Source organism: Ptychodera flava, chromosome 4 (assembly GCF_041260155.1).
Source record: "Ptychodera flava strain L36383 chromosome 4, AS_Pfla_20210202, whole genome shotgun sequence".
NCBI lineage: Eukaryota > Metazoa > Hemichordata > Enteropneusta > Ptychoderidae > Ptychodera > Ptychodera flava.
Genome location: NC_091931.1, coordinates 14,328,709 through 14,356,494, shown reverse-complemented (window position 1 = coordinate 14,356,494; position 27,786 = coordinate 14,328,709). Strand labels below are relative to the sequence as shown.

General features: G+C 38.8%; 1 protein-coding gene across 3 annotated transcripts in view; it reads right to left on the bottom strand.

Moving 5' to 3' along the window:
* LOC139130967 (cyclic nucleotide-binding domain-containing protein 2-like) overlaps nt 1–27,786 on the bottom strand; it is a 61,507-nt gene that overhangs the window by 25,479 nt on the left and 8,242 nt on the right. The window contains exons 1-2 of one of the 3 annotated variants that reach the window (XM_070696828.1): nt 25,691–25,787; nt 17,805–19,184 (exon numbers count right to left, since the gene is read on the bottom strand). In XM_070696828.1, the coding sequence (XP_070552929.1) occupies nt 17,805–19,121 (1,317 nt within the window). In that variant the 5' untranslated portion in view covers nt 19,122–19,184; nt 25,691–25,787. Of the gene's footprint in view, nt 1–14,644; nt 14,786–17,804; nt 19,185–25,690; nt 25,788–27,786 lie in introns of those variants that run through there. The other 2 variants (XM_070696827.1, XM_070696829.1) reach the window with 2 other exon arrangements.

The window sequence follows — 27,786 nt, the reverse complement described above, 5'->3', positions numbered from 1 at the left end:
CTTGGGTATTTTTTGTTCTTTAGGACCTGCTGAACAAGAAAAAAGATGTTAACATTGGATATTTTGGGATGCACTACCTATCTGGGCTGGTTTTTGATTTGCATGTACCGCAAAAAATGGCGAAAAATGGGTAGGGGTAGGGGGTACTATATCCTCCCCTACATTGAGTAAACAACATGAAATAGCACAAACCATACATTTTTGGAAAGCTGAGATTCTGCTCTTTATGAAAAACACCAACTTTAGCAAAATTAATTTGTGTACATAGAATAGGACGACTTTAAAATGAATTTTTTTTGACAATTTTGAAATTTTTTACCCAAAATACCATGTAACAATTGTGATTTACTTGTTATTAAGCAAAATTTTGACAGCTTTTTGTGTTTGAATTATTTATTCCAACATATTAAACAAGAAAAAAAGTGTTACATTAGATATTTAACTATACATACTTCTCCTGGGTCAATTTTGAATTGCGTGTATCTGTATGGGGTGTGCAAAAGCTAGGGGTAGGGTACAACATTCTTTCCTTGATGAAGTAAACTGGCTTGAAATGCCATATACCTTATAGTTTTAGAAAGCTTAGATACTGGTCTTTCTAAAATGCATAAAGTTTTAGTGAAAAAATATGACGTCATAGAATTGGATAACTTTAAATCGATTTTTTCTGGTAATTCAGTATTTTTAACCGGAAGAAAATACGATAACTATTGTTTCCTCCTTATGAAGCAAGTCAAACACATTTATGGATGTTATTTACTAATTGAAATGTGCTGAAGAAGAAAATAAATGTCAAAATTTGGTATTTACCATGCATTATTGTCTCTAGTCACTAAAATAGCAAGTTTTGCTACATTGGTATATCGTGAATGGGCATTTTATTGTTATGCAATGAACTAATGCACAGCCTTAAAAAGAAGACTCGAAAACGTGCACACATAGTCATATTGCCATTTTCTCCTTCAAGTAAATAGATTATTGACGACTGTCTATTGTTATAATTTAATTTTTAAATATCTTTCTATAAAATAATTTTGTTTAAGGCGTATTTGGAAAATTGTCTATGCCTCCTTATCTTACTTTATATACAGCAAGCATTACTAACAATCTGTTAGGCCGACGCTAGAGGGGGCGTCTACGTGCACCTCCCCCTCACCCCACAGGATAACAAACCTGTAATTTTCAGAAGCCTTGGATCCCTAGAATAAGAAATGGGATTTTAACAGACAAAATATAGGGACTCAATAGCTGTTACGGTCATGTTTTGAAGGGTACCACAAAATCACGATTTTGTGACCCACGTGGATTTTTGTCAAACCTGTCTTCTTGTACGTGATCTGCTGAGCTTACTGTTTAACATGACCTAAGTTATGGGGTATCATTAGAAAGGTAATTTATTTTTCTTGAAAATGGTATATAGCAATATGCAATATCTTCTATAGTTTTCATGAAATAGGGCCATAATTTACCCCATACCCCAAAGTTTTATGTCACAAATTACTGTCAAAACTAATCTAAATTCCACCAATTATTTACCTATACATAATACAAAAGGCAATACTGTGTATTAACTTTGTGTTATTTGCTACAGGTACATGTTAGAAACTTGGAATAAACTTTTAACAGAAAAAATATTGGGATCCTGTAGCTGTAACAGTCATATTTTGAAGGGTACCGAAAAATCACAGTATTACTGACTCGCATTCGTTTTTGTTAAACCTATCTTCTTGTAAGTCTTCTGCTGAGCTTATTTTGAACATAACGAGGCCAATGGGGTACCATTAGAAAGTTAATTTACTCTTCTTTAAAATGATATGTTGCAATATGCAATATCTTCTATAGTTTTTATGAAATAAGATCAAAACTTACCCCATACCCCAAAGTTTTATGTCACAAATTACTGTCAAAACTAATCTCAAATTCTACCAATTATTTTCCTAGACACATTACAAAAGGCAATTCTTTGTATAAAATATATTTTATTTGGTACAGGGACATGTCAAAAATATGAGTTAGACTTTAAAGAGACAAAATATTGGTATTGAATGACTGTTACTGGCATGTTTTGAAGGGTACCGTGAAGTCAGAGTATTACCGACTCGCATATGTTTTTGTTAAATGTGTCGTCTTGTAAGTTTTCTGCTGAGCTTACTTTTTAGATAGCCTAGATTATGGGCTGCCATTGGAAAGACAATTTATTTGGCTTTAAAATGACATATTGTAATATGCAATATCTTCTATAGCTTTTATGAAATAGGGCCATAATTTACCCCATACCCCAAAGTTTTATGTCACAAATTACTGTCAAAACCTATCTTAAATTCTACCAATTATTTACCTAGACATTATACAAAGGGCAATGATTGGTATCAAATTTGTTTTATTTGATACAGGTAAATGTTAGTAACTTGAAATAAACTTTTGACAGAAAAATATCCAGATGCTCTAGCTGTAACAGTCATATTTTGAATGGTACTGCAAAATCACAGTACTGCCATCTAGCATACATTTTTGTTAAACCTGTCTTCTTGTAAGTCTTCTACTGAGCTTACTTTTTAACATAATGTAGCAAGTTGGGCATCATTAGAAAGGTAATTTACTCTTCTTTAAAATAATATATTGCAATATGCAATATCTTTTATAGTTTTCATGAAATAGGACCACAACTTACCCCATACCCCAAAGTTTTATATTCCAAATTACCATCAAAACTAATCTCAAATTCTGACAACTATTGACCGGGACATAATATAAAGGGCAATGATTTGTATTAAATTTAGTATATTTGCTTTAGGTTCATGTTAGAAACTTGAAACGAACTTTTAACAGAAAAAATATTGTGATGCTGTAGCTGTAACAGTCATATTTTGAAGGGTACCACAAACTCACAGTATTGCCAACTCGCATACGTTTGGTTAAACCTGTCTTATTAAAAGTCATCTGCTGAGCCTATTTTTTAACATAACCCGGCTATTGAGGTATCGTTAGAAAGGTAATTTTTTCTTCTTTGATATGACATATTGCAATATATAATATCTTCTTAAGTATTCAGGAAATAAGACCAAAACTTACCCAACACCCCTAAGTTGATATTGCAAATTACTATCACTACTAATCTCAAATTCTACCAAACTTTTACCTGGACATACTACAAAAGGCAATTATTTGTATGAAATCTGTTTTATTTGCTACAGAGACATGTTCCAAATATTAGATAGACTTTTAACAGACAAAATATTGGGAATGAATGGTTATTGCTGTCATGTTTTGAAGGGTACTGTAAAGTCTCAGTCTTGCCCACTCGTATGTGTTTTTGTTAAATGTGTCATCTTGTAAGTCATCTGCTGAGCTTACTTTTTACTCTAACCTATCTTATAGACTATCATTGGTAAGAAAATTTATTTTGCCTTAAAGTGACATATTGTAATATGAAATATCTTTAATAGTTTTCATGAAATAGGACCAAACTTACCCCATATCCCAAATTCGCAAACTGCAAAGTTTTCGAACAGATGTAGTTTGCACATAAAACTAAGGGCTGGGTAAGTTTTTTGCCATTTCATTACAACTTCAGATGATAATGCACTTTATCATATGCTAAAATAAATAGTGATAAAAGCTTTGTAATGATACCCTATAATCTGCGTTACGGATAAAATAAAGGTTGGCAGATAAATTTCATGGAAACTTGTTTAATAAAATTTCACGGGTTTCAGCAACATATATCCTGCTATCCTTCAAACTATGATGCTAACAGCTGTTAAATCACAATAATTATCCTGTTAATGGTATCTTTCATAGTTGGAAATGTCTCTGTAACAAATAAAATGGGTGTAATACAAAGTTTGTCTTTTTATAGAATTTATCGAAATTAAATGCTAGTTTTGACAGTAATATACAACATAAAACTTTGGGGTATGGGGTAAGGTTTGGTCCTATTTCATGAAAACTATAGAAGATATTGCATATTACAATATGTCATTTTAAAGCCAAATAAATTGTCTTTCCAATGGCAGCCCATAATCTAGGCTATCTAAAAAGTAAGCTCAGCAGAAAACTTACAAGACGACACATTTAACAAAAACATATGCGAGTCGGTAATACTCTGACTTCACGGTACCCTTCAAAACATGCCAGTAACAGTCATTCAATACCAATATTTTGTCTCTTTAAAGTCTAACTCATATTTTTGACATGTCCCTGTACCAAATAAAATATATTTTATACAAAGAATTGCCTTTTGTAATGTGTCTAGGAAATATTTGGTAGAATTGAGATTAGTTTTGATAGTAATTTGTGACATAAAACGTTGGGGTAGGGGTAAGTTTTGATCTTATTTCATGAAAACTATAGAAGATATTGCATATTGCAACATATCATTTTAAAGAAGAGTAAATTAACTTTCTAATGGTACCCCATTGGCCTCGTTATGTTCAAAATAAGCTCAGCAGAAGACTTACAAGGAAGACAGGTTGAACAAAAACGAATGCGAGTCAGTAATACTGTGATTTTTCGGTACCCTTCAAAATATGACTGTTACAGCTACAGGATCCCAATATTTTTTCTGTTAAAAGTTTATTCCAAGTTTCTAACATGTACCTGTAGCAAATAACACAAAGTTAATACACAGTATTGCCTTTTGTATTATGTATAGGTAAATAATTGGTGGAATTTAGATTAGTTTTGACAGTAATTTGTGACATAAAACTTTGGGGTATGGGGTAAATTATGGCCCTATTTCATGAAAACTATAGAAGATATTGCATATTGCTATATACCATTTTCAAGAAAAATAAATTACCTTTCTAATGATACCCCATAACCTAGGTCATGTTAAACAGTAAGCTCAGCAGATCACGTACAAGAAGACAGGTTTGACAAAAATCCACGTGGGTCACAAAATCGTGATTTTGTGGTACCCTTCAAAACATGACCGTAACAGCTATTGAGTCCCTATATTTTGTCTGTTAAAATCCCATTTCTTATTCTAGGGATCCAAGGCTTCTGAAAATTACAGGTTTGTTATCCTGTGGGGTGAGGGGGGAGGTGCACGTAGACGCCCCCTCTAGCGTCGGCCTAACAGATTGTTAGTAATGCTTGCTGTATATAAAGTAAGATAAGGAGGCATAGACAGTTTTCCAAATACGCCTTAAACAAAATTATTTATAGAAAGATATTTAAAAATTAAATTATAACAATAGACAGTCGTCAATAATCTATTTACTTGAAGGAGAAAATGGCAATATGACTATGTGTGCACGTTTTCGAGTCTTCTTTTTAAGGCTGTGCATTAGTTCATTGCATAACAATAAAATGCCCATTCACGATATACCAATGTAGCAAAACTTGCTATTTTAGTGACTAGAGACAATAATGCATGGTAAATACCAAATTTTGACATTTATTTTCTTCTTCAGCACATTGCAATTAGTAAATAACATCCATAAATGTGTTTGACTTGCTTCATAAGGAGGAAACAATAGTTATCGTATTTTTCTTCCGGTTAAAATACTGAATTACCAGAAAAAATCGATTTAAAGTTATCCAATTCTATGACGTCATATTTTTTCACTAAAACTTTATGCATTTTAGAAAGACCAGTATCTAAGCTTTCTAAAACTATAAGGTATATGGCATTTCAAGCCAGTTTACTTCATCAAGGAAAGAATGTTGTACCCCTACCCCTAGCTTTTGCACACCCCATACAGATACACGCAATTCAAAATTGACTCAAGAGAAGTAGTGTATAGTTAAATATCTAATGTTAACACTTTTTTTCTTGTTTAATATGTTGGAATAAATAATTCAAACACAAAAAGCTGTCAAAATTTTGCTTAATAACAAGTAAATCACAATTGTTACATGGTATTTTGGGTAAAAAATTTCAAAATTGTCAAAAAAATTCATTTTAAAGTCGTCCTATTCTATGTACACAAATTAATTTTGCTAAAGTTGGTGTTTTTCATAAAGAGCAGAATCTCAGCTTTCCAAAAATGTATGGTTTGTGCTATTTCATGTTGTTTACTCAATGTAGGGGAGGATATAGTACCCCCTACCCCTACCCATTTTTCGCCATTTTTTGCGGTACATGCAAATCAAAAACCAGCCCAGATAGGTAGTGCATCCCAAAATATCCAATGTTAACATCTTTTTTCTTGTTCAGCAGGTCCTAAAGAACAAAAAAATACCCAAGAAGTAGGGATGTGGGGGGGTGCACGGTGGGCCCCTCCAGCCCACGGACTAAATGGGACGACCGAACTGAACAGGGCGCAGGAATGACAAGGAGACATACCTTCGTACGCATCGCTTAGCCCACTTGCTAAACAGTCATTTAATTGACGCTTTCCCTATTAGAGAACTCTTGTTTGTACTGAAATGATGTCTTTTAAAGTTTGGACTTTGAATAAATTCGCTATTGATATCGGCCAAGTGAATAAAATGAATGCATCTTTCAGATGAGGTAGGTACTTGAAACAGGGGTCACAGGATTCTATTTACCACCTGCCTACACAGGTCGAATGGAAAAAATTCAAATAAAATCGCTGACAAAAACTTACTGATTGAATAGTATTGAAATGTTCTACCTCACTGTGGTACAGACGTTCAGAAAATTAATTTGCCATTGTTGTTCCGCTGCATCAGGCTACAGAAGTGATAATTTGGATACAATATAACTCCATATAAGGAATTCAAACACTAGGTTCGATATTTCGCGCTAAAAATGCCTATGAATTATCGTACAACTATATATTCCGATCTGATAATACCCTAAAGGTGAACTACTCACTATCGTGTGAGGCTTGGGAGATTGATTTTTGTCGACGAAAACAAATATTTAACTGGATTCTCCGCAGACCATTGTTATGGTTTCTGAGAAAATTTAAACTGGGCTGATTTTTATCTTTTCTTTCCACATTCTGTCAAATCCCCGATTCAGAAATATCAATTTATTTTACACCTCATTGAGAATTTAAAACATTCGAATCTCTTTAGAGTAAACATCTAAAATCGCAACATGGTTTCCATCTCAAGGCCTATATCGTAAGTGGTCTATTTAGATTGTACCGAAAATCACAGAATTCTTAAATCTGGCCACATGTTTGTAATTGAAGAGTCGGACAGTCTATTAATGTATATCGGAGATAAATTTCCTAACTTTAGGTCTTGTAGAAAATGCTTCAAAGGACCAACAGTCGTAATCGACCTATCCTGTCATACTCAATGCACATCAGATTGTATAAATTAAGGCTAACCTATGTTATCGATATTGTACGGGTGTACATTCTATCAGGGCAATTTGTATTTTTCTCACTACATTACAGCGTTATACATATAATTGAAATATTGCTCGGAAGAACTTAATCTGCATATCTTTTCAAATGACGTAATGTACTACAATGGTACAGCATTATCTTTATAATATGTATATATATATATATATATATATATATATATATATATATATATATATATATATATATATATATATATATATATATATATATACATATATTATGTATGTATGTATGTATATATATATACATATATTATGTATATATATAAATATATAATATACATATATTGTGTATGTATGTATATATGTATGTATGTATGTATGTATGTATGTATGTATGTATGTATGTATGTATGTATGTATGTATGTATGTATGTATGTATGTATGTATGTATGTATGTATGTATGTTTGTATGTATGTAAGGAATTAATTTAGTGTTGATTATTTCCGCAGAAAGTCTCATATTCCACTGTAAACATTACAAATGTCGACATGAGTAGCAGCCACTGTCGGTAAGGTAAAATTTACGACATTAAACTTTACATAGAATATTTTTGTAGCGATTCGTGTCATACGAATTCAGTAATACATCCTTCAAGTTGTCAGTCGAGAATTTTCACATGGCAACCGAGGGACGCGAAATGTAGAGGTCCGTGCAATTCGATGTCGCCTAGAGTCACTAAATCAAATGAACGAAGACCATTAAGGTAATTCGCGCCTCGGAAATAAAAGCCTTAAACTTTTGCTCAAACAATCCTCTACAAAAGTTTAAACCGTTCTTTTTCAAACTCAAGAAAATGTCGGAGTCACCCGTGCAAATTTTGCTACTAGAGAAACAAATTATGCGATATTTTCTTATACTTAAAATTAAAAATGGCTCTCATTCTTGTGTTAAATCTATTGGAAAAAATTATTTTCACAAAAGTGAACCTGTGAAAATTTTAGTCACTCAAAAAGCTTCGAAATGAGCCCCCACAAGTGGTAGACCAAAGATATATTGTAAAAATTTGAGAGTCCGAATATCTGTCCCCGAGGCGCATTCTACCCGGCAGGGTTTATGTTCAATATGTGAAATAAACATCACTTGATCAATGGCAGAGTTTGTTTATTTCATCTCATGTCATAGAGAGAATGACAGTGCATACACAGGTGGGCACGGCAGACCGTCTGATAGAGCGGTCTTTAATCCGAGTGTTATCTGCTCAGTCCCACGAGATAAGTTATATCAAATCCCAGTGCAGCATAATAGTAATCGGTTTTATATATACTGCTTAACCTTCCGCATAAGTTTTATCTCTCTTTGCGTAATGTATCAATTGTAAATAAGGAATCGAGATACCGTCAAGTGGCAAAGTCTAGGATTCCGATTGCCCATGTACTCCTCGTCAAAACTGAATAGAGGGCGCTGTACCAGAGTGGGTTCGCAGCCCCGAGCGTATGAAAATGCACTTCATGCTCAGGTATACCCTTCGATTATAACACAGTACAGCGCCCTCTTCTGAATTTTGTACAGTAGTACATGATATCAGATTTACTACTCCCTATCACTCTCCCTTCGTCGCTCTCTGGGAATCTTTAAGTCTGTCCATTTTTCCATTTTTCCTTATAATAAAATTTGTCTGACATTCTGCCTCGTTTTCGATTGAACACTGAGCATCTGAGAAGTTTCACTTTCTTTAAGACTGTCTCCATATATATTGAATCTTTCAGATCTCTGTTCTTTTTCATATCAGAGAGTGGGGGAAAGAGGCAACAAGTTTCCATCGAAGATACGTTGCAAATCGTAGTGGGAAGGCAATTCCGAGCAGTCACTTTCGCTTAGAATCTTTTATATCGTTCGTAATAAAACCCTCGAAATTGTCTTAAAGCGCCTCGTATCAGAAATAACTGTTCATGCAACCGAGCCCCGGCGAACTTTGACTTTTTAGCACAGAAAGTACTGACGATGTTTTGCTACGTGTACTTGGCAAGACCTGAATCCCTATGATATTTCACGATTCAAAAATTAACTCGCGATGACATTTAACAACTGCAGTAAGTGAAAACGTGCAAATGTCGCTGTTGGACACTGTAACACGGGAACCATCGATGGCCGTTGATCCTTGATTATTTGGAAATACATGTAGGCCTGTTATAGTCGCGGAACCACGTCGTAAGATTTATAAACTTTGGCAGTTCTCTTTTGAAAGTTGCTAATTTTACATTTTAACGACCTTTATCACTGATGGCCGGTCGGCCAGTGAATGAAGAGAAAATGAGATGAAAATTGAGATGAGAGTAAATAAAGAAAATTTATATCAATATAAATACTATTTTAATACGTCGACGAGGGTTCTTATAGTGGATTTTATTTTCAGCTCTTCAAGTCAAAATAAAGAAGGTTTCAATGAGACATTTAACTTTTTACTTCTCTGTAATGCGATGGATATATTTTATTGGTGAACTCTCATTGTTTGGAGAGGCAGGCGGCCAAATATGGTCGTTGATGTCGGGAACGGGGAGACGTTCCACTCTGTTTTTACGGCGTGCACATGCATGCATATCGTTCTCCTTGTTGCTTACATAGCTGTATGTAAGCTCTGTAATAACATACGAATCGAATGGCGTTTATCAAATCGGATAAAAGGGACCTTTTGTGATCGAACCGGTGAGCGGTATCAATAAAACCACAAAATCGACGTTCGATAACGCGAGTGTTTGATTCAAGGAAATTTTTCCGCACAAATATTTGATATTTATATAGTCTCTAAGAAACATTTAGAGCCATTATTTATTTAGGCCGTTGTCATAGTAATTAAAATCATCTCGCAGATTGTTCACGCTCGGACGACATTTCGCATCGCTGATTAGGAAAATATCTCTATGAAATCAAATTGAGAACACTTTAGTCTTGTTACGAAGCACATCCGTTGTTTAATGGAGCGTTCTAATAGTACATTATCCCGGAAAGAAATGTATATTTATTTATGAATATTTGTAAAGAAAGGGCGCGAGGTCGACACCATATTTAATCGCTGATCAGAATGAATTACGTTAATTAAGTGCTAACGAACGACAAACTATTTCGCGGTCTGTATGGTATCAGGAGCCCAGCACACCACAGTACTTGGTATTAAACATGTTAAAGCTGATCTAGCCCAGCGCAAAATAGCATGCTGGTAGCGTCCCGCTGTTTGAAATGAAACGACCGACAATAAATATCGGGCACCGCTTGTCTTTTTCTTGTATGTATTTTATATGCCTTTCGTGTTGTTTTTTTTTACTTTTTGGAGTACCCCCCCCCCCCCCCCCCGTCACGAAATAAAAAAAAAAACAACAATTACCAATTACCTCATACAAGTATATGATGATGATTACCCTTTGGTAGTAGTTGACACCATAATGTAAGCGGACATCATCAACTCGATCATCAAAACATTCACATTACAAAAAATGCAAATATACGGAATAGACAAATAAGGGTAATTTGACCTCATAATTTTGCACAAAACGATCGAACACAGCAAATTTAGGGCACTCAGAACAGTTGATAGTGGCATTTTTTACAACCATGACGTGACTTCAACATCTGCTTTCAAATGTTTCCTTTCTCACCAATAGTGGTTCCCTTGCTTTGAATCTGAGATCCGCCCCGAGGGCGCATGCGTCGTTGCTAATAATGAAAATCTATTTTAAAGGAAGATTATTGGAAAAATTCTTTCAAGCTTTTGTCGAGTTTTTATATAATATTGTATACCAGTATACCGCTTTAATGACACAAGTATTTTTCGGTCCTTGCAATTTTGAAGTGGGGTCAACCGAAAACTGCGTCAACAATCGTGTTCGGGCGCCTCTCGACTGTGTTCGGCAGTGATGCGACACCGCCATTTGTCCCTTCTTCTGAAAACCTTGCTTTGGTAATGACAGATCTCCATTAGCGAAATACGCTAAGGGTCATTTCTTGCCATGGTGAATGCTTGGATATTGCCGAATACAAACTAATCAGGTACACATTTTCATGTTACTTGACGGTAGCCGTTACTTTTCGACCACACGACAAGTGCTCTGCTACTGTACCATATTAATGCCGTGTTTTACACCTCCCATCTCTAAAAATACAGTACTCTATGATGGTGTCGCCGAACGTTGATTTTAGACACAAATTCTGTCGGCTGTGTACAATGTTAGAAGTCAATAATCTTGTTAGGCATTTTCAATCAATTTGTAAGCATACGCATCAAACACAGCAAGACCCATTTAACGCTCGGCATGCGATACATCGCGATATATATTCAATTATTTTCTCGTTATGTGAAAATGTCATCACATTACTTCATTCTTTGAGCGTCCCGGGTACATGCCGCGAAGTCGTCAGTGGTTCAGTCATTGAAAATGGCGACATGTTGTTGTCCCTGTACCAAATCCCGCCTTACTGAGCAGAATTGACGGATGTTTTTCTGTCGCTCCTCTTGTGTAAATATATCGCCAGCTATAGTTCAATATAAGCGGATAGATAATGTGCTCGACATTTGTAAATTTATTTTTTATAAGTTTCATTTTGTTCAATTTTGATAAACAAGACCTTGCACTACATGTAGGAATGCGATGAATCCGTGAGCGGAGTGCTATAAGCTTAATAGTCCATGCATGTTTGAATCGTTGAAACATTCTGTGTATTTTTCGCGCCTAATTTCCGTTGCATGAAAATCGAACAATTGAAAACAACGAGGTCGTAGCAAACTTTGGTGATGCATGGGTTAAGCTATCGTTATCTCCAACTCACGAGAAAGGCCGTAATAAAAAGAAAATCAGCTCACAATTAATAGACTACAACCTCTTTACAGTGACATGCGCAGTACAATCCATGCACTTTGCCTTTTTCAAAAGCAAAACGACAGATTCGAGAGTTATTAATAGCCTGAAACTTTTTGGCGCCACTGAGAAAAAGAATGCCTTTTTTGTTTTATTGTATGTTCTCGTCAATATCTCGATTGAGATTGATCGCGAGGCCCTGGTATGGCTTTCCATGATATTCAGTGCATTGAATGGTACAACTTGCTCTAAATCATTTTATTGGAAAAGCCATCGGTGAGTCGGTGTTTGAACTGGCACAATCAAAATCGACAGAAAAGCCATGAGATAATCTGAAAGTGGGAAAACGCGAAATAAATTTAACCATTTACTTAAGTTAAAGGTATAGTTTCTCGCTTTTTTACTCGTAATACTGAACGTACAGCGATGCATGCAACGTTGTTTACGAACACAGCGTAACTATTTTCGAGTTCGTCGCCGTCATGATAATTCAAATACTATTTTAACATGCAAATACTCGAATAAAAATACTATCGGGCGATTTTCTCTGAAATATAATATGTCCGTTGCAAAACAAAGTTTAGGCCTGATACTTTTTTGCTGCCGAACTAATCTCTGCTCTCCTCCTAAAAAGTGCGTTAACATAGTTTTACACAGAAACATGAATCACGCTCCTTTTAAGTTAATAGATAAGCACAATGGCGACAAGTTCAAGCCATACTAATCTCGTACTAGCAATAAGCCTAACCTTCGGGTAAATTCAGTGATAACTTTATCTGGTTTGGATAAGAGGACCATAAAATGCCAACGCTGAAACACGTCAAGAGGGTAAGACAAACGGTTCTAACACCTCCAACAGCTGGCGGGGAACTTGGGCACGTATCATGATTTTTTGGAAGGGGAAAGTCGGTGAGTCGAGACAGCGTTTACTTCTACATGAGTAGTATATAAATGGGCCATTTCTGTGATGTTTAGGAGTTTGCCAGACGAGGTTTGGGGAGGTCAAAACGCATGTATTTGACAGAGGACTGGGGATCTCGAAATCTTAAATCCCGCTCTCGAACTTTGCGCGGCAAACCCTACAAAACGTCGTATATATCGATCCAAATGTTGGTAAGGACGCGATGTTGTGTAAACAGCGAGCTGTCAAAACTGCTCCCGAACAAGATGAATGCGGACACTTCACAGTTGAAGGACAGAAAATGATGTTGTATACCGTTTTCAAATCCAACGAAACGTCGATATCGATTTGAGTAAATGACCCACAAGTTCAAATATGCAAACTACATGTACCGTAATCACGCCCATCTTATTTTTTTCTGAAAAAAGCTCATCACAAGTTGAGAAATCGCATTACTGGCTCTGTTGTCAGTTGCCATGGGAGCAGTGTGGCGACTTGATCAAGTTGACCATTCGTTTCTGCAATGGTCGAAATCGATAACCCCAAAAGCTTAAACACACAAACCTGACTGACTAAATTTATCGGGTCTCCGTGTAAGCGTTGCCGCACCCAGTGAAAAGATTTGCAAAATCTGCCCTAAAACTTAATTTTAGACGGTTCCAAAATTTCATTCAAAATAGAAAAGTCATCTGATTACAGTGAGTTTTGCAATAAAAAACGCATTATAAATTTTCCGCGTTTGTTTGTTTGTTGTTTGTGCTTACGGTCAAAAACACTTCATTTTCATGTGCTCATTGCAGCATTGTGAGCGAGGACAAATCGTTCCCCTCGAATATTTTAAAGAGTATAATGTTTGGCCTGAGTGCCTGTTTAGGAATCAACGATTCACTTTCTAAAGCCATTGACTGCATAATTCTTTCAGCAAACAGGTGTACGCTCAAAAGCAACACAATGTAACCAGACGTTTTGACTTTTATGCGTGTTTTACAATTCATGGGAAATATCCAGTCTCAAAAGGCCGGGGTGAAAATCGCAAATTCGTATCCCGGGGCATGTTTACGATGTAATTCTAGATTTAATGGAGCGCGTAATGGAGGTTACATAAAATGGAATCAAATGGGACAGATGTCGATTTAAATCAGTGCTGTTGGACAGCAACTCGTGTTTGGCTGCGTCGCCATATATACGCATGCCATGTAACTAAACACGGCGTCTCGTGGCGACTTTTTGGGTTCAAGCCATTGGAATAATCGTATTACTAGCTACAGGTTATTAACCGCGCGAATCTAACACGGCGTGTGGAGAGACGAATGTATTTTTTCATCTGGGAAGGAATTTAAAAATGGACAAATTTTGACAAAACTGACCTGGCAACCGTTGTATTGCGTATAGTTTACCTATAATTAACATTGTTAACATCGAAGCGAACAATAAAATGACTGCTTATGCGAATTCAATTTGTGATATCGATTTTAAAAGGTTTCGGCGACTTTACGCTCAGAAAGTGGTGTGTTACTGATGTCGACACTGTAATGGTTTGTACATGTATGTTAGATCAAAAAATTGAATGAAAATTGAATGAAATGTAAATTTTAGAAAGTAAGAAAGTATGGTCTTTCTTAGGTTGGTACTAAAACAGTACAATTAGTTGAAATACCTGTGGTATGAAATGTTAACAGTATTCGATGACCACAGTTGTCCGACGTGTCGCAGAATTGCCAAAACGTCTGTGGATAAAGGTTGGGTATGCGAAACAGCGTCTTCTGATGGTGTGGCACGATTTTTTACCACTTAAGACAGCCACCCGTTAGCAATGGCATTCAACTCGAGTTTCTCCTCAGCGTCGATCGCCAATCAACCTGTCACTATTGTATTATATTTCAACGCTTCCGAACACCGTCACGCACGCCCCCTAAAACGCTCGACGCTCCACACAGGGGGCAAGGCGACGTCAATAAAACAGCGAGGCGACCTCAATTCCGTGCCGGCAGAGAGAATATCGATTGAAGTTGGGGCAAAACGTCACGCTCGCCGTCGGTGACTCGGCTGCTAATCAAAGGCTGTGGACACACCACTCGTCCGAATCCATGGAAGCGGTAAGAAACCCCGCCACCGTCGGCTTGTGGTTATCTTCGACACTGTATTGTTGCTCACAGCGACGCGCAGCAAAGATCAGGGTTCGTCTTAGACGAGGGCTTGGTTTGGCGTGCTTTTCTGCTGTTTTTCTTTGTATGTAACGTGATCTGCTCGATCTTGTTTCAACCAACAAAGCGTCTCCCACGTTACGTCCCCCGTGCTCCCCCGGGTCAGATTTTGCTGCGCTTGTTGACTCGACATATCAGACCATAAAAAAGTAAACTGTCTTTCCACTGGATCGCCGCTTTTGTGTAACGTTTCGGCGTTTCGAGATAGGCTGACTTTTTATCCTCTCACTCTCACCTCGTTGCCCGTAAAACTGAAGGAACTCCGATCTCAAATACGCCAGTCCGTGTACGTGCGTTGAACACCGTTACCTGCAAGCGTCAGTCCAGTGTGTTTACTTACGGAGCCGAACGGCAAATCGCCCCGAGGCAACAGGCGAGTGTCATTAGGTGTGCAAATTCCCCCGACGATTAGAGTTAATTACGTATTAATCTAATATACTGTGTACCTCATTTACGCAATGAAAATCGATTTATAGGTGAGACGCTAAGAAACATTCATATCAAATATACAGCTTGAAATCACCAACCCGACCTGCAAAACTAACAACAGGTGGTTTTCGTCTTGCACTCGGAGTAAAGGGCGCCCTCATTGGTTTGCAAAGGCGAGCTCGTGAACGCTGACTGATGTCGAGTGAAGTGCAGATACGTGACTTTCATGACGCACAGCAGAGGTCACAAACAGACAGATGACTTTTTACCGAGTTATCAAGGAGACCATGCTTCTCCGTGTATATCATATTTCGACTAGTACGAAACAATAATTCGTACGCTTATACAAACATATCTATAATAAAGTTGACATGTGTGTGAGTTGACAAAACCAAATGAAGGACCACTAGTACAGAAAGCAGGGCACGTAAAATATTTAAATAGCACCAAATATGAAAAAAAATCTGGGAAGATGAAAGTCGCCTGTTTTCTGACCAAGTTATACGGTATGAAAGGGGGCCGAACGGGCCTCCACTCCAACGACAAACTACCTTTGACTGGATGTAACCAGTTGATTTCTACATGTACCTTTGCCATATCGTTAACACGTAGTGTCTGTTTCTCCAGTAGAGGTATGTTTCAAAGTGCAGACGTCATCCAACGTGAAAACAGCGTTCTATTGGTAATTGTCCCTCAGGGCAACGATTTAAGTGACTCCAACACAAATAACAGAGTCCGTGTCGTTTTCAGTGTGTGTAAAGAAAGTCTGCAAATTGTGTTACACGGTAAACAAAGACAAAGTTGCCGTATCGGAGATGATATGGACACGCATGTTTCGGTAAATTGATGTCTTGAAGATACACTTTGTCTTTCACCTTGTTTTAATCAGACAGCTCACTAATTACCACCAGGTGATCGCAGGACGGGGTGTCATCCTTCGACCGACAGGACAGCTTGAAACTCTTCAATCGGACGAGAACTTCCAAACTTACACTGAGTATTAACTGCCGATATATTCACTTGTTCAAGGACAAACTTTAAATCAATCAATATTAAACCCATGTACAAGGATAACACGGTACAAACGGGGAAGTAGAGTCTTTGATCAGACTGTGCACTATCTTTACAAGAATGTAGATTATCCGATACTTGTCGCGTTAGTTCTGCTGCCAGTGCCTCCTACTTGACAGTGTCAGAGCAGCGCGATCATCCGTCTTCTGAAAGACCATGTATCAGTTTACAAAATACACAGACAAGTTTAGTAATACAGTGAGTAACTTATAATACACTTACAATAGACCCCACGCTAGACTTGGAGTCGTCGTTCTTATTTTTTTCAAGTCACGATGAACAAACATTTCGCGATGAGGGTCAACCACCTGATCAGCAGACGAGAGCCATGCGTGGTCACGTCAGCGAATAAACAAACGATGTAGTTTTACCTAATGGCATGTAAAGTAATTGGATATCGTCGACAAACCTTTGTTGTCACGACGATTCGGCATGCAAGTCACTGACACTCTAATACAAAGGGACAGATACAGTACGGCAACACAGGATAGTTGAAGGGAGCCGAAGAAGGTCTTAAACAGCGCCTCTGCTGGCAATATGAAAGTTGCTTTTTGTTTTTATTTGTTTGACGGGGTGCACGACTATGACACCAAACTTAACTTTACATTGCGCTCGCGCAAACTTTGTGTGTTGGCACCATGCAGTCATGAAGAAAACAAACAAGCAAAAAACTGGGAATCACAATCGTACGTTATGTTTACATCTTTACCAGGAATACAGCACGACCAGTATTTCCATTGATGTCGATGACTGGAACGTTCTAAACTTAAAATTTCGGTTTGATAGGGAAGAGCCAATTTGTCTTCAGTAGAAAAAATTCATTTCACATATGTACCGACAACTGGCTTAGTGGTATTCATGCTTCTTGCTTTGAACTCACATAACGTTATACAAGTTGATGTCTAAAACATCCGTATCTTGATAGGCAATTGCCGTCAAATGCTTTCATCTCTTTACATTTAACAACAAATCTATGCTCATCTCTCAGACCATTCATGCAATCTCCCCTTCCGCCCGCCAAATATGCAAATCGATCTATCGCTCGCTAACTAGCTCGACCAATCAATTAATAATGCAACCGATCCTTTTTAAAACCAAGCTATATCTACTCACAATTGCTTTCCTCAGTTGTCTGTTGACCTCACTGGCAGTCGCCGGTCGCCCTCTTCTGGAAATCGAGAATCTCCCGCTGGACAGGCTCGTTCTCTTGGATCCCGGAGGCGATGCCGACATGTCCGACGGCGTACTACTCTCTGACGGCAGAAAACGAACATGTGAGACGTAACCGACCGTTGATCTCCTGCCGCTACTCCGCGGAGCGTCGTCGGAAATCGACGACCGTCTACCAGTGGCCGGGCCGGAGGACGAGCGCCTCTTCATCAATTCTCGCGAGATGTTCTCGTTTCTGAGTTTGTCGTCATTTTCAGCGACGCTATCCATGTTGTTGCTGGATTCTATATCATGTATATTCGCTATATGACCCTCGTCTCCTCCTCCTCCTCTTCCGACTCTGGGGGCGCTGTGTCGTCGTACGGCGTCATACCGCCGTTGTTTGGCAAAAGATTTGATCTCCTTTGTCTCCACTGACGTCATATCGAGATGAACCTTTTTCGTTTCTTTGATTTTCGACATTTCATTTATTTTGTCCCACGAATGTCTAAGGATTGACCCCTTCTTCTCATGGTATGAAAGGTAGGAATTGAGATCTGAAGTCAACGTGCAGATGTCCGAATCGCTCTTCCAGCGTCTCAGCGCCGACATGGAACGCTTCATTGGCTTACCGAAAGGTAAAGCTCCTCTCCGCCTTGAGTTCTGCAGATCATTATGTTTGTTCTGTTCTGACACGCCAGCAGATCGTCTTGAACTTACACTCGATACACCTACTTTCCGAGTTCTCTGTGAGCCGTTCGTCGACAGTCTACTCGAGGGACGCTGAGCGTTTTCTTCTTCGTCGCTGTTTCCGCCGACGACCTCCGGAGTTTCACGTCCCCGCAGCAGGAGTTCCCGCAGTCGATTGCTCCTCCGCTTTACATCGTTCGTGCGTTTCTTCAACCTCCGCTTCTCTTGCTGGCTAACCCCGACAGCTGCAGGGAAAGGAAACTCCAAATTCGGGTCCAACCCGAGGCGGGTCAGCCTCGCCCTCTTATCTTCCCCCAAGTCCTCTTCGCCGGAGTCCTCGGAATTGCTGCTGTCCTGCCGCGGCTGGGAAAGCTGGAAATCCACTTTCCTCTCCCTGGCCACCGGGACTCTCACCTGCGCGTTTTGCTTCTCCTTGGCCTCTTCCTGTGCCTGTAGCTTAGCAACCAGAAGGATGGCGTCCAGGCTACCCTGGTAGTTCTCTGGACGCACGTACTCATCGAACACTTTATCGTCGATTTGAGGCTGGTAGAATTCATCCTGTGTCAGGCTCCTTCGCAGGACCCCGGGCATTTTCGTCAACTACAGGTACCTCGTTTCCGACAGCTACCTTCTCCTGCGAACTTCGGTGATGCCCTGAAAGAGAAAATGCTCACACGGTTATGAACTATTCCAAGGTAGCAATGATTGACTCGATACACATTAGCAGGGTTTGATCATTTTGCTAGTTTTGATGGTACATCGTATTTTTCAGGTTGCTATTCATGTGATTAGGCCACTTAAAGAAAATTCTTGTTGCCCCCCCCCCCCCTCCTTTTGAAAAACCTACCAGCCAGCCAGGAAAAAACAAACACAGACAAAAAGCACAAGTGCATTAACATAAGTTCAATTTAAGTTTGGTTTCTTTTAGAAAAATAATATTTTTATTTGTAATAGCGTTAACATTATGTTTGTTTTCTTCAATTTTTTTTCCTGAAAATCTATCAGTGCGCGGACGACAAACAAAGAATTTATTTAAAGCGCCTTTGTGCTTATTTTTGTCTGATTATTAAAGATAGAATGCGCCTTGCTTGGGGACAGGTATTCGGGCTTTCAAAATTTATCACTTCTAATCCGATCTATCACATTTGAGGTCTCATTTTAAAGCTCTTGGTGTAAGAACAGGTTTCACCGTCTTAGTCTTTTTTTAAAATTAGAAATTTATTTTTCGCAATAGACTTTAATAACACAGTGAGGCGGCCATTTTGAATTTCAAATATCGGGAAATAATTTGTCTCTCTAGTACCAAATTGCACGGTGACTCCTGATCTTATATTTTTGATTTGCTAAGAGCATGGTTGAAAGTTGCATGTAAGAAAGTTTGAGCAAAAGTTTAAGTCTTTCACTTTCGAGGCGCATACTACCTTAAAATATGCGTTGTCATCGTCCATCAGAACTCTGCCTAAGCCATTCTCGTTGATGTAAAGGGTCCTCACTTGATGACGTGACGCAGATCATATTAAATTTTGATGTGTTACACAAGCATTAACAGGTAGCCAAATAATCACAAGCGAGACTTCAATATACTCTTACCAACCGACCACTCATTATAGTTATTATGTTTCCGTAACCGAAACTTACGTCACTTTGTCCATTAGCAGAATGGTAATGCATTTTTTAGGCCTAGATAACTTTTGAAATATTTCACGTGTTTTGAAGAGCGAGTATACCATTCAAGAATGACACTCAAATGTGATGGTGTATTGTAAAATCATCCAGTCTTATTACATTTTCGAGCCTGCACTTTTTCCACCCTTCCCATGACTAATGTTTCGTCCCCAAGCAACGTTCGCACTTGTATACGTATTGTTCAACTCTGGCACATGACGGCGACACACATGGAATTACATTGGAGATGTTCTTGGCCTGATCGATGATCGGCTGGCTTCCCTAAAATAGCCGTGATGCAGACGACAGGCAGTGAATCATTGTCGTTTCAGGAAAGACCATGTCGTATAATATTGCATCAGTATAATACATAACAGTTCGTCAAGCCGTTGTGTATGCAAGTGTCAATAATCAAGACGTCGTGTTATGAAACGCGATCGCCGACTCTCCGCAAGGTGTGTACCAGATACACGAATTAATTATGAATGAGTGATGTCATCTGGCTGCAATCGGGACTTTAAGTGACAACTCATGTACCTACTGAAAGAATTACAACTTGCCACATCAACGAAAAGGACATGAAGAACAATGCATCATAGACTGGCCCCAGTCGCCTGGCTTTTCTCGGCAGCTGAGTTACTAGATTGCGATTCCAAGGGGCCAAGGCGTTCATATCTGCGCAACAGCCTACCATTAGCGCGTCGGTCTACTGATGTTCAGTCCTTCAATTTATTATATGTTTTGATACTTATATGCCCACAGACTTAGAGCAAGTCTAAATGTATGACAAAATCAAATGGCAATCTCTGATTTTCTTGGTAGCATTTGTTGCAAAGGCAGTTCAACTTTTAAAACGCTAAAGACACCGAGTTACTTCTTACTAAATATAATAATCATAATCATAATCTTTATTTCTTATATAGCGCATTACATATTTAAATATCTCAATGCGCTCGACATCAAAAAAGTGAAAAGTGACAACAACAAAAATGTTCAATAAAAGTTACGGCTTGTAAAAATCATGAAATGGTTAAAATATATCAACAAATAAAACTAACGTATAAAAAGACTTTAAAAGGTAAGTTTTTAACCCGACTTTAAAATTATCAAGTGGCTGAAGTGCACGAAGGTGTGACGGTAATGAATTCCATAAACGAAGGGCACAAATTGAAAACGCTTTATTTCCATAGTAAGCTGTACGACAAATGAGTGGATCGTGTAACTTATTTCAAAAGGGACGCAATGTATGACTCGTACTATGTCTAATCAAGAGCTCATCAAGGTAAGATGGTAGATGACTAGAGGGAACTTTGAAAGCAATAAGAAACGTTGTTGAACAGGGAGCTAATGAAAGTCACGAAGAATGGGAGTTATGTGATCATTTTTTCTCTTCCCGGTATCAAGTCGAGCTGCCGAATTTTGAATTGTTTGCAGTTTGCGTATTTCAAATGAAGGGAGGCCGAAAAGTAAACTGCAATAATCCAAGCGAGATGTGATTTAAAGCATGTATGAGTTTCTCATATAGCACAACTCCAGAAATTTACACCAAACGGCGTGTTGGTCAAAACGATCGATCTATTGCAAGATGAAACGTTTGTTTGGATCGTTTGTAGCGTGTCCATTTTCATATAGTCTGTAAGGGACATGTTTGGTATCACACAACTCGTGTTTCATAGAATTCGCCGACTGCTGGTGAGAGATATCGTGTGACACCAGAACAACGAACGAGCCCACTTCAGCACTGTAAACCAAAGTGTTGGCTCAATTCGTCCCTTGATTCCATCTGTTAGAATCTTTCTCTCGTTTGCTCTTTGTTTCTTTCACATGCCCTAATAGACGAACTTCAGCGAAGCGTTCAGAAGAATCGGACAATGCGCACGAATAGTATGTCAAGACGAGTGGACATTTGCTGGGCTAGGAAAACACACCGTCAAATACGAATACAATACAGCGATAAGTAATTCGTTTGTTTCCGATTCCAGTATTGTATTACGCTGACACCGAGCACAGTTTTAGGGCATTGTTGTTTGTGACCGGTGCCGATCCACACGCCAAGGGCGACATTATGTCCACACACGAGTCAGCGAAGCCAGGTCGAAGCCTAGACGATCGGCCAAAAACAAACAAACGGAAAGAGGGTAAGACATATGCACAACTGGCAAAGACTGGCAAAACGAAGTATGTTATTTACAGTGAGATTCCTCAGTAACTGCAATTGAACTGTGCATTATGGGTAATCAATCAATCACGCAGAAATCATGATTCAGACAAACACAGTAACATACCACAAGATACTATACTAGATACAAAAACATTGTCATACATACATACATACATACATACATACATACATACATACATACATACATACATACATACATACATACATACATACATACATACATACATACATACATACATACATTATAAATCAATTCTTGGATTAAATTAAATCTAACAGGATGTTGGAGGGATATTGCACTACTCGCCAATGTTAAAACGTACACGTCTATGAATCTGTCAGATTTACCTTATTTATCAGATGACTGTATATTAAACAATGACAAATTTATACAAATGTTACGTTTTATGACACCTATACACTCTATTTCAGTTAATTGGACTTTGACCTATTGTGAACTTTAGCCAAAATTGCCCGATATGCGGGACTTCGAAGGTATGAGCATGCAACACAATGACGAACCTTGCAACATTACTATCTGTGGGCTTGCAATAGAATAGTGTTGAGCGAGGGCCTGGGGTCCGACCGAACGTAACTTTTCCCTTTATTGCAACTGATACGCTTGGTTTATGGTATCTAAAATATTTGACGTTCAAGTACATATATTGGCAAGCGACTATGGTCATTATACATGTACTCTCAGTCAAGTTTGGGTAATTAATTGTGTGCTAGTATATATTTTATTCGTTCTTGGCTTGGTCGTTTTAATGTAATAAAGGTAGGGAGAACGACCATTATATACAAAGTTGTCACCTAACTACAAAAAGTAAGGGCCAAAAACAAGAAAAATTATGTAAATGTTGTGATGTTAGGAATCGATCTCACTTCGCCTCCAGATGTGTAACAGCAATTTTCTTCTCAGTCAGGTTTCTTGTAGTATTGACCCTGGTCAATACGTCCGATTTTAGATTTATAGCATTTTATTCCTTCTGTATTGGGTACAACATCGTCCTGTGTATTAGTCATTCGTTTTCAAAATCATATCGAGAAATCGATTGGCGAAATCGAAGACGTGAAATATGCTTTGCGCTAAGTTACGTTTTAGTGGTTCTGCGTCTGTCTGTCTCTCTCTCTGTCTCTCTCTCTCTCTCTCTCTCTCTCTCTCTCTCTCTCTCTCTCTCTCTCTCTCTCTCTCTCTCTCTCTCTCTCTCTCTCTCTCTCTCTCTCTCTCTCCCCACCCCTTGCAAGCAGTACTTGTTGCTAGAGCTAGTGAAGTGCAGTGGAGCGGTTAGACTGAAAAGTCTTCAACGGCGAACTTTGCTTTATGATCTATTTATCATCCCATTCGATCTAAGACACACACTCGAAACACAAAGCCGAATTATGTTGGTACCTCAATTACTTGAAATGGCTTTGTGTTGTCGTTCCATTACTAGTAGACGCCATTTTTATGTACCCCACAACTTCAGTAGTGAGTTACCTTTGATTTTACGTTCCTTTGATGCCGGAAGAAATGTCAATTCGTGTTGTTTGCCTCTCTGCAAAGATACCGAACAAATTTAAGATTTCTTGGGGGTGGGCGTTGTTCATTCCTGAGACATTTCATGAAATTCCGTCGGGATCTCTTTCGAAAGAGGCTTATGAATAAATGAACAAAAATTATGAAAGAAAGAAAATCTGTTTATCTTCAACACAAGCGCACCGACCCCCAGAGATTGATGCGTGCAAAGCACCACTTAATTTTCTTTGATTTTGAATAATAATGCGCGGTAATTGGCTGACCTCACAGCAATGGAGCATAGCGGATCCCCTTTTGTTGTTAGGCAATTTGGTCAAATTCCCAAGTCATTTGAAAACAAAATGAACAATGCGCTTTTCTTCGTAATTGTCTAGCGCTTTTTTTTAAAAGTCGAGAATTGATCACTGGCAGTCTCAGAGGGGGGATTCCAGACGACGACTATGGTGGATATTTGCGGCTGAAATAATCGTCGCGAGGGAATAATCCATTTGATGGCGTGGTTGGTACGGTTATCAGAACCCTGAGTCACAGTTAAACCGCTAAAAGTTAACGGAACTGGCTTGTATCTTTGTATGCTTTTGAAAAATTCTCCAACCACAGTTGGCTACGGAACGTTCTTGTATTAACATACTGTGCAGCCAGTTTGGTGAGACTTGCAAGTCGACTGAATACACAAACCGACCGATTTCACGTACAGACCGATCGATTTTCTTTATCTTTATTTTACGTGAACTGTAAACTACCGGCCAGACAGGCCTGAGTTTTGAGGTCGATTCTTTTCCGAGCACAACATGACAATGTAACATGCAACAGCAAACGCTCTCTCCCAGCCTGCCTTCAGCCTTGAAGATTGTTTTTTGATCATCGATGAAGTTGAATAGCTTTTACGTTCTTTTGAATCAGAACTTCAGAAAGTTGAAGTACTCCGCCAAGTCTGGCCTTGAAAATTTTAACATGGTGCTATGGCAACGAAGAACAGCATTTTGTGCGCGAAAATTTCACACTGTCGAAAAAAAGCCCTCTGCCTATTTACTTCAAATCGCGCTTCTTATCTGCTACCCAACATCACAGAAGCTTAATGTTTGACAATTTTATTTTAACAAGCTGTGCGAATAGGAAACCAATGGCGTCATTGCGTAAAAGCAATATCTACCTTTCTTGAACGTTTGTAGACATTTCTGACAAAAAGACGACACTGTTCGACGTGTGTATAGCACTATAGCTACCCAATATTCGCAAAATGGGCGGCGCACATTAACTAGCTTATAGGGAGATACTGCAGTCGTATCGTGTAAAAGGTAAACTATCGCCCATAAAATATAACGCCCAGCCTTTGAAATGCAGGGCTCGAGTGAAGTACACAACCTTGTAATACACGAGCAATCGTGTAAGTTAATTCAAATGATTGAAGTGAATCACAGTCCGCTCTGCGCATAATCCACTGTCGTCCTTGTGTTCATTCAACAGCCGCCGTGTATGTGCCATGGTACTCTAATGAAATTCCCTGGTCCAAGTTCAAAAGCCATGCATCCGCGCGTCTACCTATCTGCCTAGTCTGCATTTTACTTGACCGTGCATGTGAGAAGTACCGAGTCATAAACGTGCCGTAGTTTTTAGAACTCGTGTATCGATTACATATTTGAGTTATCAGTCGCAGGTCGTCAATGGCCACGAAACGCCCTGCGCGATCAATCGCCTTCATTTCGTTTACGTTTTCACGCCTTCATTTAGCCAAGACATTTCACGAACCTAGAAAATCATCCATCCCTATTAAAGAATATAATGTGTACTCACGAAAAAATTCCCCATACAGTCAGTAACACCGATTCGGCAAGTCTCTTTTTCCGCAAGAAGCTCACGTTCCCCCCTTCTTTGCGTTTGACATCACTGACCTTACCTGGTCAGTAGTGTATATACCTGTTCGCAAAATGATTGATAGACAGGGACCAATAAAATGACCCGCGACTGCTAAACCACGCCGTTGCTAGCACGCGGAGAGTTGCCTGACGACCGCGCTGGTCCGGTTCGAGACGCCTTCCACACAGCCGTTCCTCCGTAGCGATACTGATAACGACGCTCAATATTCGTTGAAAAACATCGGCGAACACCGTCGTCGTGCGTGGCAACGGCCATGTAACAAACGAATTGTTGCTAACAGGCGCAAAATACGTAAAAACCTGCGTATACGTCAATTTTATCGCCCTCAAACTCTTCTTCACATAACTTATCATGAAAATATTCACACCTTTAATGTTCGGCCTGGCGGTGAGGTGCAGACGATGTAAAAGAGAAAGGACGCAATCTCGTCGCGACAGCAAATGAAGTCAGTCGCGCTGCTTGCGATCAACTAATGATACAAGTTAATCGCCAAAAACAAAGGTTCGACGTCGATATCATTCATATTTAAAAAACATTTCAACAGCGTAATCCTCATTTATTTTTGATACAGCCGAATTTACCATTTCCATGTTTTGCTAACAAAACCCCGAGCAAGATATAAATGCGGGTTGCTCTTTCGAGTATTGACAACACAGTTTATTATTTGTGCAACCTTGGGCGTGCTCTTGCTTGATTCAACTTGAACTGTCAAATTAATCGGTAATGGCACATGAATAAAGTCAAAGCCAAGATCTGGTCCATGGTTACCCCTCCAATATCCGTTGCTGTGTTCAAATTATTTTTCGCCCAGCGAGTCAACTGTTTATTTGGCGACTTGAATTCGTCATGACGTGGAAGTCGACACTCGTAAACACATCGTTCCCTTTGTTCGTTTCCGGCAACAAATTTTCGTACACGTCAGAGGATGAATACGTCATCGTGACGTCGATGAAGTGTAAAGTTTCGATATCGTGTCGTGCAATGCTCTCGCTCAAGACTGGGGCTTAAGAACGAAAAGTTACTGGTTTCTTTGAATGTTAAACACTTAAGAAACCAACAGAAATTTGGCACAAGCAATCTTATCAAAAGTGCCTTTCGGTGATAACATTTCTTTTCTCAAAAGTTTGCGATTTTTAGGCTATTGCCATCTTCTTTTTATCTTTAATGATTAAGATATTATTAATCTAACGGTTTCCATAGCTATCGCGAGTCCGTTTTGTGTTAAAACATTTTTATCGCATGGGAGAAAACGTCCGTTTATGTGAATTTCCCAGGTGCCCGTAGTGTCCCGATACAAAGTCAACGCTGGCATTACAGCGTCAAAAATTGTGGGGAGTAAGAGACAATCTATATACGCGTACTATCTATCTATCAGGAGGCATCATGGGCCAGTGGCTAGAGCAGTGGACTCACGATCAAAGGATGGTGAGTTCGAGCCCCGGCATGGCTGTGGTGTTGTGTCCTTGGGCAAGGCACTTTATTCCTCATTGCTTCTCCCCACCCAGGAGTGATGGGTACCTGGTAGGACAGAGGTTGTTATGTGTGCGTTTAGCTCTGCTGCGCTTATTGGCTGCACATGTGAGCTGTAGTTTGCTCCCCAGGGAGTTGAGTGGTATCATATTAGGTCCAGTGACCAGGGGTAATAATAATTGTAAAGCGCCTTGATCACATCTACTTGTGGATATGTGCGCTATATAAGAACCAAATATTATTATTATTATTATCTATACTTTATTGTTGACAAACGAATTTTTGTCCGGACTTATATTCTTTGTCTACAATGACGTTGCATATTCTGCACGATTTGCCGCGTTATTCCACGTGATCCTTGCGAGAGAAGAAGAAAATGTAAAATGATTAACAGAACGAGAATAATCAGCAAAATTTATAACTGCAGCTCCCTTTAAACATTCGGGGGGTTCAGTTTTCAGTGATCGGTATTGCTATATGTTGGACACAATATAGTCAACTCAGATTTTTTTCCATACATCAGGCTGTAAACAATTTCTCCA